The following is a 14,162-nucleotide window of genomic DNA, read 5'->3' on the forward strand; positions in this document are numbered from 1 at the left end:
AACTTGGGAGTTCTTTTGGAGGGAGGGTTGTAACTGGAGGTTCTCACTGTAAGAGAGATTTTTTTTTTTTTTTTTTTTTTGAGAGAGAGAGAGAGAGCAAGCAGGGGAGGAGCAGAGAGAGGGAGACAAGAGAATCCCAAGCAGACTCCACACTGTCAGCACAGAGCCCAATATGGGGCTTGAATTCACTAACCTGAGCCAAAATCAAGAGTCAGATGCTTAACCTACTGAGCCACCCAGGCACCCCAAAAGAGAAATTTTAAAAAGGCCCACCTACCAGGAAGAACATCTTGCTCTGTATCTGCAGGAAACACCAAGTCATGCTCTAGAGGAAGTTGTATACACCGGTCAGAATGTTGCATGGGCCTTCTGTGATAATGGGTGGACGTGTTAGTGAGATTAAATGCTGCCGGCATCTTACTGCTTTTGGTCATACATGTTACTTGAGTTAAAAGTAAATGTACAAATTCGGGCAGGAGGTGGTTCAACAAGTCAACAAGTTCCAGGTTTTGTCCAGGGGCTGGTGTTATCGCAGTGGACAAGACAAGCCTTCCGCCTCCCATACTGTTTGCCCACATTGTCACAACTGCAACTGAAGGAAAGAGCTGCCAGGTTCATTCCTCTCCCCTTTTCCAAAACAACTTATGTCCAGGCTGATGCTATCTTCTTTCCTGACAGAATGACCATCCTCCCTCCGGTGGAGAAGCTGAAAACAGTTCTACAGAAGGTGAAGGACTTTCACATAAAGTTTCTGGAGAAGTACGCATGAGGATTGTTCGGGCCCAAAGGGAGACCCAGTTGTCAGGCCTTCCTCCTGATGGCCCGCCCACACCAGACTGAACTTGCCTTCCCCAGCGACTCTGCCTCAGGCCTCACAAAGGCCACTGGTGGCTTTTGTTGTCATTTTGCCCCAAGAGACTTCTTTCTTTGTGCCTTGATGTTGGGAGCACTTCTGTTCTGAGCAAATGTGAATTGGGGATATCTCAGAAGCCCTGTTTTTGTTTGTTTGTTTTTTGTTTTTTTAAGCAACCAAAGTAGAGGGGACTTGCTCAGCACATGTGGCCGGTGTTCTCTGAATCCATTATTGTGCTATTGGAGAGGCTATTTGGGGTTTAAAACAACCAGGGTATGTATGTTGGGTGACATGTTTCAGATCTGAAGAAACAAGAAGGTGCTGGGAAATGTATGATAACCATGGCAAGAAGTGGAAATCCTAAACTCACCACCGTGATCTGTGAAATAAAACCATTAGCGGTGTGAAAATCTAGTTCTTCAAACAGGAGAGCCTGGAAGTCCACTAGAGGCTCAGAGAGGGCCCACCATTCTGGCTTGTAGGCAGACAGCCTATCTCTCAGACAAGAATGGTGAAAGCAGTAGCATGTGGGTTGGACTAGATGCCAGGCTAGGTTGTGACAGGTACTGGGGGCAATGGCCAAGTCAAAGCGTTCTGCAGGGGAAGAGTGGGTGCAAGCCAGGCTCCAAGTTGAACCAGGTCTCCACTTGGGAGTGCACATCAGGTAGTGAGGACTCTGCAACAGGTAATTGAGCAACAGGTAATGAGGGCTTTGGGGGTGAAACGTTCCCTTAAGCATGCTTAGGTTGGGACCCCCATCTGGGAGGTCTCCCTGGACTTCAGGGACACAGGGTACAGCCTGTCCCAGTTGCATGGAGGCATTCTGCCTGCTGATATGTGGATCCATCCTGCCCTTAGCCAATAGCTGTTTTCTACCAAGGGCTTGATTTCCACACATCGCCCTCTGTTGGTGACAGCAGGGACAAGGAAACACTGAAGATGTCCACAAATGAGGGAGGGACATCCTCAAGGACTTGACCAATCAAGCCCCCTCCCCCTCCCCCAAACAATCCCCTCCTGTAGTGTCTGTTGTTTCAAATCAAATTCAGTCCATTTCCTAGCTGATAACTGGTCAAAGTGCCTGGTAGCTTGGCTGCTGTGGGCGAGTACATGTAATTGGATTCGAAGTTTATAAAAGTATTTTAACTTAATGCCAAGCATTTTGCCTCACGTTTGCTGCTGGCTCCCCTCCCAGACTCTGCAGACTGTGCTGTAGCATCAGTCATGTCTCCAGCCAGGGGGAGTATCCTCCACCAGGCCTGCTGCTTCCCTGGCATTAGCAAACCTGGGTCAGGGCCTGACCCACACTTTGAAAACAAGTGGGTGCCATGGGAGCAGCAGGCTTATCTGAGAGCCCCTTCATTAAGAGACCCTTCCTACCATTGGCCTTCCCCAGTGGGCAGTGAGGGAAGCCAAGGCCAGCTATAGAGCCTGGGGGCCCAGCAAGTCCCAAATTGGAATCAAAGGAGCTGGAGAGACAAAAATGAAGAGAAGTGAACTTTGAAGGCAGCCTCCTATGCTGTAATTTCCACGCTTGGGCCCGTGCAGGGGAATATGATAGAACACTACAGACTGCCCCTACTTGCTAACATTACAGTTCCTGTGAAGAAAGTAGCCACAATCTACAGTAACAAAGGGAATGTTTGGGAACTTTTCCTTCCTTAAAAATTGAGAAAATTGCACTTGTGCTTGTTGGATGGCACATCAACCAGAATGTGTCCCAGAGTTGTGAGGTTTCTGGTGGAGAGGTTACATAGTAGAAGCTAGTCTATTTTTTATATTTTTGTAACAATTGCTTTTTTCATGAGGGGACGAGGGGGTTAGTATTTGTAGTCTTAACGAGTCTAGTAGTTTTTTATAAATCTCTTCAGATTATAAATAACATAAAAACTTTGCAACGTTTACATGATTTTTTAAAAGATGCTGTATGCACTTGGTTTGCTTTTAAAATAAAAATGTAATAGGTCAGCTGGTTTAGGAGGTTAACTTCATTCAGGGTAGGATTGCTGATCATGATAGATTTGATTTTTTACAGACTTTATTCTGGCATCTTGTTTGGGTACCGCCAGAGAAAGTCATTTGTCATTTGGGGTCACACTTAAATCTACACCTGCAAAGTTTTTTGTTGTTCATCTAGGTCTGCACATGAGGAATGCCAGACTGTACCTCTGGTGGTTGATCACTTCATACCCTGAGGCCCAGCATGTTGCTGTCCCAGTGTTGTGTGATTTTGCAGGAAGAGCTGACAGGCCTGCCTGTCCCTGTTTCCCAATTTAGATTCTCATAGGCATCTCCTGACAAAGGTACTTAATGATAGCTCTGCTGGAAATTTCTAAACAATAAAATACATGTCCAAAATGGTGATGGTGTTTAACTTTCCTTGTAGTTTAAAAGTCAAACAGATATCACTAATTATACATCTTCACTCTTTGTAATTTAATGGTCCTAGCACTAGAATGAACATTTTCCTCAAATACTACAAACTTCTCTCACAATTTCTCAGCTTCTGTTTCTTTTTAGGTGTCAATCCTCAGGACCCTGAGCTGCTTTTTGTTGCTTGAGGTGGGAAAACATAGATTCTTGAAATGGGATGTTGTTAAAATGAATACAGACCTTGGCTGTCTGGGGGAATCAGAATGAACATCCTCTTCACAGTGGTCAGGAGAAGCTCGAGAAGCACAGCAAGGTCAGTGGAGGAAAGGAGTCATTGATACAAGGGATTTCATTCCTTTTCCCTAGGCTTTCCCAGATCTACATCAGTTTTGATGTGTGGTTTTGAATTCAAAACTATTTTTCACTCAAAGCTAAAATTTCTATGTTTTTATTAAAAAAGAATTGGAGGGGTGCCTGGGTGGCTCAGGGTGGCTCAGTCAGTTGAGCATCCGACTCTCAGTTTCAGCTCAGGTCATGATCTCCCAGTTCGTGGGATCGGGTCCCAAGCTGAGAGTATGGAGCCTGCTTGGGATTCTCTTGCTCCGTCTCTGCCCCTCACCCCCTTATTTATCTATTTAAATAAACATAAAAGAATTGGAAAATGGAAAAAAGTAGGATTCTTTCAGTTGGAAGAAATGGAAACCTACTCAGAATAGCCTGAAGTAGGAAAGAGGAATTTATTGAAGTCCTGGAGGGAAGCTGGCTTAGGTTCTCCTGTTCACTTTGTTAAATGCAAAGCCTGTCTTGTCCAGCTCCACGTTGAAAAATTCCAAGGAAGGGCTTTGATTGGCTACCTTTGTCCGTGTCCTTCCCTGAATCAGTCTCTGTGGTCCAGAGTGATTTGGCTGGCCCTGTGCTTGCTGGTGAGGCAAAGAGGGGCTTAGAGTCACCAGCCCCATCAGAGCCATTGGAGGAGCTGCTCTCTGTAGGATAGGACACGTCATTTACTATATGTGGCTCTTTAGAGAGGACTGGGGGAGAGAATGCTGTGTTTAGGGTGTGTTGAGGGTCCTTACTGGTTGATAACCAAGGGAACTAGAGACGTTCTCTGCATCTTCCCTCATCATTCATTTACATGGAAACATATACAACTTGCCTGGAGACTAAAATTTGTGTAGCTATTATACAGAGAGTTTATTAAATAGGGGTTAGAAAAGACTTATTATTCAACATTATTTTTGGTATGGTTTGCTGTAACACACCTAGAAAGCTGTCAGCAAATGTTTGATAAGTACCATGAGCCATGGACTTCTAGGAAACAGGGAGTCAAAGCTAATAAAATATCACCGTCCTCAAAAAGCCATACGTGCAATGGCCACCAGACAGTTGAGTACTCAAATTCAATCCACCTAGTGTGCTGGGCTTAAAAGAAGCATGTGGGTCAGGCATAGGAGAAGGGGATGATGCTGTTCTCTACCAATTTAAGGATTGGTACTTTCTGAGAACCAGATATCTTTGGCTTTCATCCTGCCCCCAAGCCAGGAGACAGCCCTCTCCCTAAGAAACAAAGAAGATGGAATTTACTGCCACTGCTCAGCTCTCTTCCTTAAGAGGCACAGGTCATCTAGAGTTTCTTATTAAAATTTCATTCTCCCACTTAAAAAACCATACTGATGTTTTTTGTCTCCCCAATTTCATCTGCCTTTGTTCTGAATGCACATAATGCAGCATCCCCTTGAAGTCCTTTTGAAGATCTGAAATGTTGAAGATTTTAAAGATATTAAAGATTTTGAAGATATTTAAACATCCAGAATCCTAGTGATAACTGACAAGTTCAGACCACAAAAGTATGCATTCCACAAAAGTGTAAAACTCAAAAAATAATCTGATTAGCAAAGTAAACATGTTTGTGTGGAAAAGTTAGAAAAGAAAGAAAAGTTCAGAAAACTTGAAATCCCCTAACCAAAGTTAATTAGAAGCCTAACATTCTGGGAGATTTCCTTACTGTCCTTTTCTTGAGAGAATATATATATATATATATATATATATATATATATATATATATATATATATATTCATTTTAAAATTTACATCCAAGTTAGCATATAGTGCAACAATGATTTCAGGAGTAGATTCCTTAATGCCCCTTACCCATTTAGCCCATCCCCACACACACAACCCCTCCAGCTACCCTCAGTTTGTTCTCCATATTGAAGAGTCTCTTATGTTTTGTCCTCCTCCCTGTTTTTATATTATTTTTGTTTCCCTTCTCTTGTGTTCATCTGTTCTGTGTCTTAAAGTCCTCATATGAGTGAAGTCATATGTCTTTCTCTGACTAACTTCGCTTAGCATAATACCCTGTAGCTCCATCCACATAGTTGCAAATGGCAAGATTTCATTCTTTTTGATTGCCAAGTAATACTCCACTGTATATATACCACATCTTCCTTATCCATTCATCCATCAATGGACATTTGGGCTCTTCCATACTTTGGCTATTGTTGATAGTGCTGTTATAAACATTGGGGTGCATGTGTCCCTTCGAAACAGCACACCTGTATCCCGTGGATAAATACCTAGTAGTGCTATTACTGGGTCATAAGGTAGTTCTATTTTTAATTTTTTCAGGAACATCCATACTGTTTTTCAGAGTGGCTGCACCAGCTTGCATTCCCACCAGCAGTGCAAAAGAGATCCTCTTTCTCTGCATCCACGCCAACTTCTGTTGTTGCCTGAGTTGTTAATGTTAGCCATTCTGACAGGTGTGAGGTGGTTCCTGAGAATATTTTTAATGTGGTTGAGGTGTGTATGTGTGTGTGTGGTTTGAATCCTGTTTACTCCCTCAGCATCACAACATGCTAATAAAGGTGCCTGATGAGCAATTTGGATGGTCACCTTACCAATTCTGTGGAGGATCCCATCATTTAGTTAACTGTACTCTTAAGCATTTAGATTGTATATTGTTCTTGGTTTTTAAAAATAATGCTGCATAACTAGCATCCTCACATTAAGAGGGTATCACACCTCCCTTGCCCTTGTATTTAGGCTTCTTGTGGAACATTCTTAGGATTCAGTGTTTGCCATGAGTTTCAAGGGTTTCCTCCCAAGGGCAGAGTCCAGAGTAGGGTAGACTATGGTGCACACCTAGGCTCTAGCTCTTACCAGTTGTGGGATCATTGTGCCCCTGTTCCCATCTGTAAAGTAGAGCTAATAATACCAACTCATGGAGTAATAGGATAATTATGAGGATTAAATGGGGGGAAATTGTGTGTATGTGTGTGATTTAGCATATTTCCTGGCAAGTAGCCTCACTTATTGAGCATTTTCCATGATTATCTCCAGTTTAGAGTGGTGCTGATATGACCTATGTTTGATAATGTTGAAATTGAATGGAACAATATGCCAGATACAATATGAAAATGACAGAATCAGTGAGGACCATTTGCCGAAACTTCTGAACATATTCTATGAGGCAGAGTACACTGGTTAGTTATTTTTTTGTCTGTGGTAACTTTTTTTTTTTTTTTAGTCATGGTTTCTGAAATAAAAATGCCTTGAGTCCAGTTACACTGGAGTCTTTATAAGGTAAGTCCAATTTAAAAATCACTTTTCACAACTGGACATTGTAACTGGACATTTGTTTTTGGTGTGGGTCCATCTTGACTGGCTGGTGCCAGTTAAGAACTGAAATTACTGGGCTCCTTGGCATTTACAAATGGACCTCTGGCATCTCAAAGGACCTCTGTGGGCCTTTATTCCTTTGTGGTTAAGGTAAACTGCTGTTTGCCTGTGCTGACTTAAAACTTCAAAACAGGGTGCCCCCAATCTTTTGAGTCAGCATCATAGGACATACATTGGGTGCCAAAACCCCACTCAAGGGTACAGAGTATGTAAGTTAGGGTTTTTCTGGTCGCACATGACAGAAGAACAGACCTGACAAGTTAAGAACTGGTACAAAGGTAAGAGAAAGGTACATTTCTCAGCTTCCCTTTCTTCAAATTCAATGGGATTTGAACTACAAATTCAATGGGACATAAATAGCGTCACGTGGTAACTGCTGGGAACTTCCCTTAGCAGAAGGCTACCTCCCCTTTGTCCCTTTTCTTCCTTGTGCTCTCCTCTAGCTGCTTGGAATCTAGCTGTAATGGGTGGCATCTGAGCCATGACAACAAGGACAACATGTATGTACATAGTGAGCACTGTGAGACTTAGCTATTATTTCTGCTGTTGTATTACTCCACCCTAATCTAAAGACACAATCTATTGGGCTTTCAGAAACATCTGCCTGGAGTTTAGCTTGATTGTCCCATCTTGTTACCCACTAGGGCAGCTTAAGAAGCGTTAGCAACATTCACAGATATGTTAGAGCTTCTTGTCATTCATGCTGGGTACAGTGCTCAGTAATGGGAACACAGCAGTGAATAAGACATGGTCCCATGATTTATAAGCTTAATAATGACCCATGCTAGTAAGAGTGGGGATGCATATTGGTAGGAGTGTGAATTTGTACAACCTTTTGGAAGGGCAACGTGGCACTGTCAATGGTAAACATATATATGCCTACTATAGGAACCAAGACAGTATGGTGTTACTGAAAGGACAGACAAAAGAACAGAATAGAGTCTAGATATAGACTCATACATTTGTCACTGTAGCATAAAAAAAGACCACACACTCACATATGTACATATATATCTTTGATACACTTGTATTGACAAAATAACTCTTGATACAAAGCAATACAAGGAGAGGTTCCTGGGTGGCTCAGTTGGTTAAGCATTCAGCTTCAGCTCAGGTCATGATCTCACGGTTCATGAGTTCAAGCCCCGCATCAGGCTCTCTGCTGTCAGCATGGAAGATCCTCTGTCTCCCTCTCTGTCTGCCTGCCCCCCCCCCAACTTGCACATGCATGCTGTCTCTCAAAAATGAGTAAACATTAAAAGAAGACAAAGCTGGGGCGCCTGGGTGGCTCAGTCGGTTAAGCGTCCGACTTCGGCTCAGGTCATGATCTCACGGTCCGTGAGTTCGAGCCCCGCGTCGGGCTCTGTGCTGACAGCTCAGAGCCTGGAGCCTGCTTCAGATTCTGTGTCTCCCTCTCTCTCTGACCCTCCCCTGTTCATGCTCTGTCTCTCCCTGTCTCAAAAATAAATAAAATGTTAAAAAGAAAAATTAAAAAAAAAAAGAAGACAAAGCAATACAATGGGAAAGAAAAGTCTCTTCAACAAATGGTACAGACCTAAAATGTGAGCTAAACTATAAATCTTCTAGAAGAAAACATAAGAGAACATCTTTGCCACTTTGAGGTAGATAAATATTTCTTAGGACAGAAAGGCACAAATTATAAAAGAAAAAATTGATAAATTGAACCACATCAAAATAAAAACTTCTGTTTTTTAAAGAACACCATTAAGAAATGAAAAAGCAAGGCTCAGAGAGAGAGAAAAGACATTCTCAGAACATAAATCTCATAAAGGACTTGTATCAAGAATATATAAAGAACTTTAAAACGTCAGTAACAAGACAAACAACCCTATTAAAAACCAAAGGAAAGACTTGAACAGACATTTAACAAAAGGTAATATACAAATGGCCAATAAGCACATGGAAAAATGTTCAATATCATTGGTGCTCAAAAAGAATGCAAATTAAAAGTACTAAGATACCACTGGAATGGCTAAAATGAAAAAGAATGACAGTATCAAATGTCAGGGAGGTGAAGTGATCAAAATCTTGATCATGGGAGTGAAAAATAATCCAATCACTTTGGAAAACTGGTAGCTTCCTAACAAAGTTAAACCTACATCTACTCTATGACCCAGCAATGCCACTCCTAGATGGGAATTCATCCAAGAGAAATAAAAACACATGTCCTCGAAAGCACTGTATGAAAAGGCTTTGTTTGGGATTCTCCTCCCTACACTGTGGCCTAAAACCTTTTGCTAGGCAGAAAGCTGGGGCACCCTGCAACTTGCTCCATTTGTTTCTCATCTCTCAAAGAACACTATCTTGTGCTGCCTGTTGTTTAATACCTCGCCTATTGTTTTGTAGGGGTTTTTTCTCCAATTTTTTAGTTGATTAAGGTAGTCGGGTAAGTCCAGTCCCTGTTCTCCATCGTGGCCTGGAACAAAGTTCTGTTCCATGTCTTCATAGAGCTGTGGGTTACACCACTGTATTCATTTGTCAAAACATATAGAACTGTCCACTTACGACCTGTGTATTCCACTGTATGTAAATTATAACCCAACAGACTTAATTGGGGCAGGGGGAATGCATGTGTTCCTTGATCTAAAAATTCTACCTGTAGGAATGTATCCTAGAACATTTCCCACATGTGAAAGATACATGTACAGGGATGTTCTAGGCAGCATTGTTGGCCATAGCAAAAGGGGTGGGAAGACCTAAGTATCCATTAATAACGAATTTGTGTATCTCTTCAAAGGAATACCATGTAACTGTTAAACCAGTTTAAACTGTTAAACATCTATATCTACTGACATGAAAAGTCATTCAAGATACGCTATTTTTTTTTTTTTTTAGACCGAGAGCACGAGCAGGGGAGGGGTAGAGGGAGAGAGAGAATTCCAAGCAGGCTCCAAGCTCAATGCAGAGGCTGATGCAGGGCTTGATCCTACACCCCTGAGCTGAAATCAAGAGTCAGCTGAAATCAAGACGTTCAACTGACTGAGCCACCCAGGTACCTCAAGATACACTATTAACTAGGATTAGCAATTGCACTTGCCACATGTAGTATAGTGATGGACATCTGCAGTATTGTCTGATCAGACTCACCCCATCTATTTCCTGGAAATATTCTTCCCTCCCCCAAGTAAGCGAGCTGCTCTTAGGTAAACCTGCCAAACCCTTGGTCTTTGGATGAGCAGTAAGTCCATTCCCAGGATTTTCTAACTTGAAACAGAGTCTAACTCTCCAAAAACTGAAATTATTAAAACAAATAAATAAAAACAAAAACAACCCATGAAACTCGAACTCCAAAGACAACATGGATCTTGTTTCATGGAGGAAAAGGGATTTTCAGCCAAACTGACATTCGTAGAAAACCAGAGATGAGAGTCTATGGCCCAAAAGCTTAGCAACATCCCTGAACTTCTGATTTCTTATATTTTAAGGGTCAGTAAACCCTCCCTTTTGTCAAAATTAGCTGGAGTTGTTTCTACAACTTTCAGACAAACTACATCTCAGTATATACAGAGGGATTATATATATGTGGACTATAGATACTCAAACTACTCAGCCTGATTTTCAGCAAAGAGAGCTGGGAGAAGGAAATGGTGTGACTAAAGCCATCCACAACTGTTGCCAGTTTTGTCGGAAGTGAAGCTGGGTCTGGTTTCGGCTGTTTAAAAGTAGATTGTGTGGATTTTTTTTATTATTGAAGTATAGTTGACATACCATATTATGAGTTTCAGATGTTCAACAGTGATTTGACAGTTCTATACATTACACATTGCTCACTGCAATCAACATAGTTATCAGTTACTATTTGTAGTTACCAGTAACACATAAAGTTATTATAATATTATTAATGATATTCCCTATGCAGTACTTTTCATCCTCATGATTTATTTAATTTATAACTGGAAGTTTATGCTTCTTAATCCCTTCACCTATTTCACTTATTCCACTATCCTCTCTCCTCTGACAACACCAGTTTGTTCTCTGCATATGAGTCTATTTCTGCTTTTTGTTTGTTCATTTGTTCTGTTTTTTTAGATTCCACATATAAGTGAAATCATATGGTATTTGTCTTTCTCTGTCTGACTTAGTTCACTTAGCATAATACCCTCTTGGTCCATCTATGTTTTTGTGAATGGTAAGATCTCATCGTTTACTGTAGCTGAGTGATATTCCATTATATATATATATATATATATATATATATATATATATATATATTCCATATATGTGATATTCCACATATACACACGCACACACACAGTAAAACCTTGGTTTGCAAGCATAATTCTTTCTGGAAACATGTTGTAATCCAAAGCATTTATATATCAAAGCGAATTTCAAGAACCATTGGCTCAGTTGTGATCATGTAATGGTCAGCATCATGTACTATTCATATTCCAAGACATAGCTCATTTATCAAGTTAAAATTTATTAGAAATATTTGCTTGTCTTGCAGAACACTCACAGAACAAGTTACTAACAATACATAGTTTTACTGTGTGTGTGTGTGTGTGTGTATGTGTGTGTGTGTGTGTGTATTTATCACATCTTCTTTATCCATTCATATGTGGATGGACACTTAGGTTGCTTCCAAATCTTGGTTGTTGTAAATAATGCTGCAGTAAACATAGGAGTGCATACATCTTTTCAAATTAGTGTTTTTGTTTTCATTGGGTAAATACCCAGAAGTGGAATTACTGGCTTGTATTTTGAGCAGAGAACAGGAACCTACTGGGTAACCTTGAGATAGAACTGTACCTACACAGTATCTGTTATGGGAATCAGTCTCTCTCACTTTCTCCCTCACTGTCTCTCTTGATTTCCATCTCTCAGGCTCTGCATCTCTCTTACAGACAAGGGATTTTCCCCTATAATGCTATTATTCTGTCCTAAATACTTAAGGAGAAAATTCTTAAGTAGTCTGAAGCATCATTACACTGCTAAAAAGTTGCAAGCCTTTATTTGTCTTTACAGCACTGCTGTATCCATCAGATTTAGTATTTAATTGCTTAATGTAATCAGTGTGTTTCTGAGGGGGGAAAATGTGTAAACCAAAGAATTTTTCTTTTTTTTTTTTAAATATTTATTTATTTTTGAGAGGGAGGGCAGGGGCAGAGAGAGAGGGAGACAGAATCTGAGGCACGTTCCAAGTTGTCATCACTGAGCCTAATGCAGGCTCGAACTCACAAACTGTGAGATCATGACCTGAACCGAAGTTGAACGCTTAACCAACAGAGCCACACAGGTACCCCAGAATTTTTAAAAAAAAATTTTTTTTAATGTTTATTTAATTTTGAGAGAGACACAGTGCAAGCAGGGGAGGGGCAGAGAGAGAGGGAGACTCAGAATCTGAAGCAGGCTCCAGGCTCCGAGCTGTCAGCACAGAGCCTGACATGGGGTTCAAACCCACAAACTGTGAGATCATGACCTGAGCCAAAGTCGGACGCTCAACCAACTGAGCCACCCAGGCACCCCAGAATTTTTCATTTTTAAAAATTTTTTCTTTTAAATAATAGATGTTGTGTTTATCATAAAAAATTAGAAGACACAGAGAAGAAAAAAGAAGAGAAAATCATTCATGACAGTATGACTATAATCTGGGTAGTGCAGAATGCAAAGGGTTTAGTGGACATTTTGTTAAGTGTGATAATGGCATTGTGAACACACAAGAAATGTCCTTTTTAAAGATGCATCTTGGGGTGCCTGGGTGGCTCAGTCAGTTGGAAGTCCAACTTTGGCACAGGTCATGATCTCATTGTTTGTGGGTTCAAGCCCTGTGTCAGGCTCTGTGCTGACAGCTCTGAGACTGGAGCCTGCTTCAGATTTTGTGTCTCCCTCTCCCCCCACCCCTCCCCACCCCTTCTTTCTCAAAAATAAATAAACATTAAAAAAATAAAATAAAGGTGCAGGTTGAAGTATGTAGGGATAAAACCCAGTGATATCTGATATTTGCTTTTAGGAGATGGTGGCTCTGTGAACTCATGGTTTGTGAGTTCAAGCTCCACATTGGGCTCTCTGCTGTCAGCACAGAGCCCACTTCAGATCCTCTGTCCCCCCTGCCTCTGCCTCTCCCCTGCTCGCTCTCTCTCTCTCTCTCTCTCTCTCTCTCTCTCAAAAATAAATAAATATTAAAAAGTGGGGCTCCTGGGTGGATCAGTCAGTTAAGCGTCCGACTTCGGCTCAGGACATGATCTCATGGCTCATGAGTTCGAGCCCTGTGTCGGACTCTGTGCTGACAGCTAGGAGCCTGGAGCCTGCTTTGGATTCCATGTCTCCCTCTCTCTCTGCCCCTAACCCCCTCACATTCTGTCTCTGTCTCTCTCAAAAATAAATAAAAACATTAAAAACATTTTTTTAAGTAAGATAAAATACTTCAAGAGAAAGTTCATTTTTTAAATATTTTTCAAAGAGCGCACAAGCAAGGGAGGGGCAAGGGAAGGAGACAGAGGTTCCAAATCAGGCTCCAGGCTGACAGCAGAAAGCATGAATGTGGGGCTTGAACTCATGAGCCATGGGATCATGACTTGAGTAAGAGTCTGACAGTCAACCGACTGAGCCACCCAGGTGCCCTGAGAGGTCAGTTTTTATTTATTTATTTATTCATTTATTTTTAACGTTTTATTTATTTATTTTTGAGATACAGAGAGACAAAGCATGAACGGGGGAGGGTCAGAGAGAGGGAGACAAAGAATCCGAAACAGGCTCCAGGCTCTGAGCGGTCAGCACAGAGCCCGACGCGGGGCTCGAACTCACGGACCGCGAGATCATGACCTGAGCCGAAGTCGGCCACTTAACCGACTGAGCCACCCAGGCGCCCCGAGAGGTCAGTTTTTAAAAACAAAACAGGTGAAGCAAGGATGGCCAAATATTGATAATGAATTGGGGCAATGGATGTAGGGCAGTTCATTATATAATTCTACTCAGGTGTGTATTTTCATAATAAAAATGTCTTTAAACATATATAAATGTGAAACAGAGAAAACCATTATTTTCAACTTTGTGTACCTCCTGTCAGAACACTTTTGAAAGCACATATTTTTTTTTAAATAGTATCATATTGAATTCATTTGCTATTATATATTTAACATTATGTCATGAAGCATTCTTTAAAACATTGTGTTTTAACAAGTACATATGATGCATTGAGTGGATGTAACAAAATTTAATGGGGCATTTTCGGGTAATTTCTAATTTCTCACAAACATGAATGATCTTTCAGGGAACAATCTTGTATTGAATC

General features: G+C 41.2%; 1 protein-coding gene across 1 annotated transcript in view; it reads left to right on the forward strand.

Annotated features, from left to right (window-relative positions):
- Nucleotides 1–3,217, forward strand: part of GPT2 (glutamic--pyruvic transaminase 2) — a 33,668-nt gene extending 30,451 nt beyond the window's left edge. The window contains exon 12 of the mRNA XM_003998006.5: nucleotides 679–3,217. Within this exon, the coding sequence (XP_003998055.1) occupies nucleotides 679–769 (91 nt within the window). The 3' untranslated portion in view covers nucleotides 770–3,217. The remainder of the gene's footprint in view (nucleotides 1–678) is intronic.
- Nucleotides 3,218–14,162: the final 10,945 nt, after the last annotated feature.

The sequence above is a fragment of the Felis catus genome, chromosome E2 (assembly GCF_018350175.1).
Source record: "Felis catus isolate Fca126 chromosome E2, F.catus_Fca126_mat1.0, whole genome shotgun sequence".
NCBI lineage: Eukaryota > Metazoa > Chordata > Mammalia > Carnivora > Felidae > Felis > Felis catus.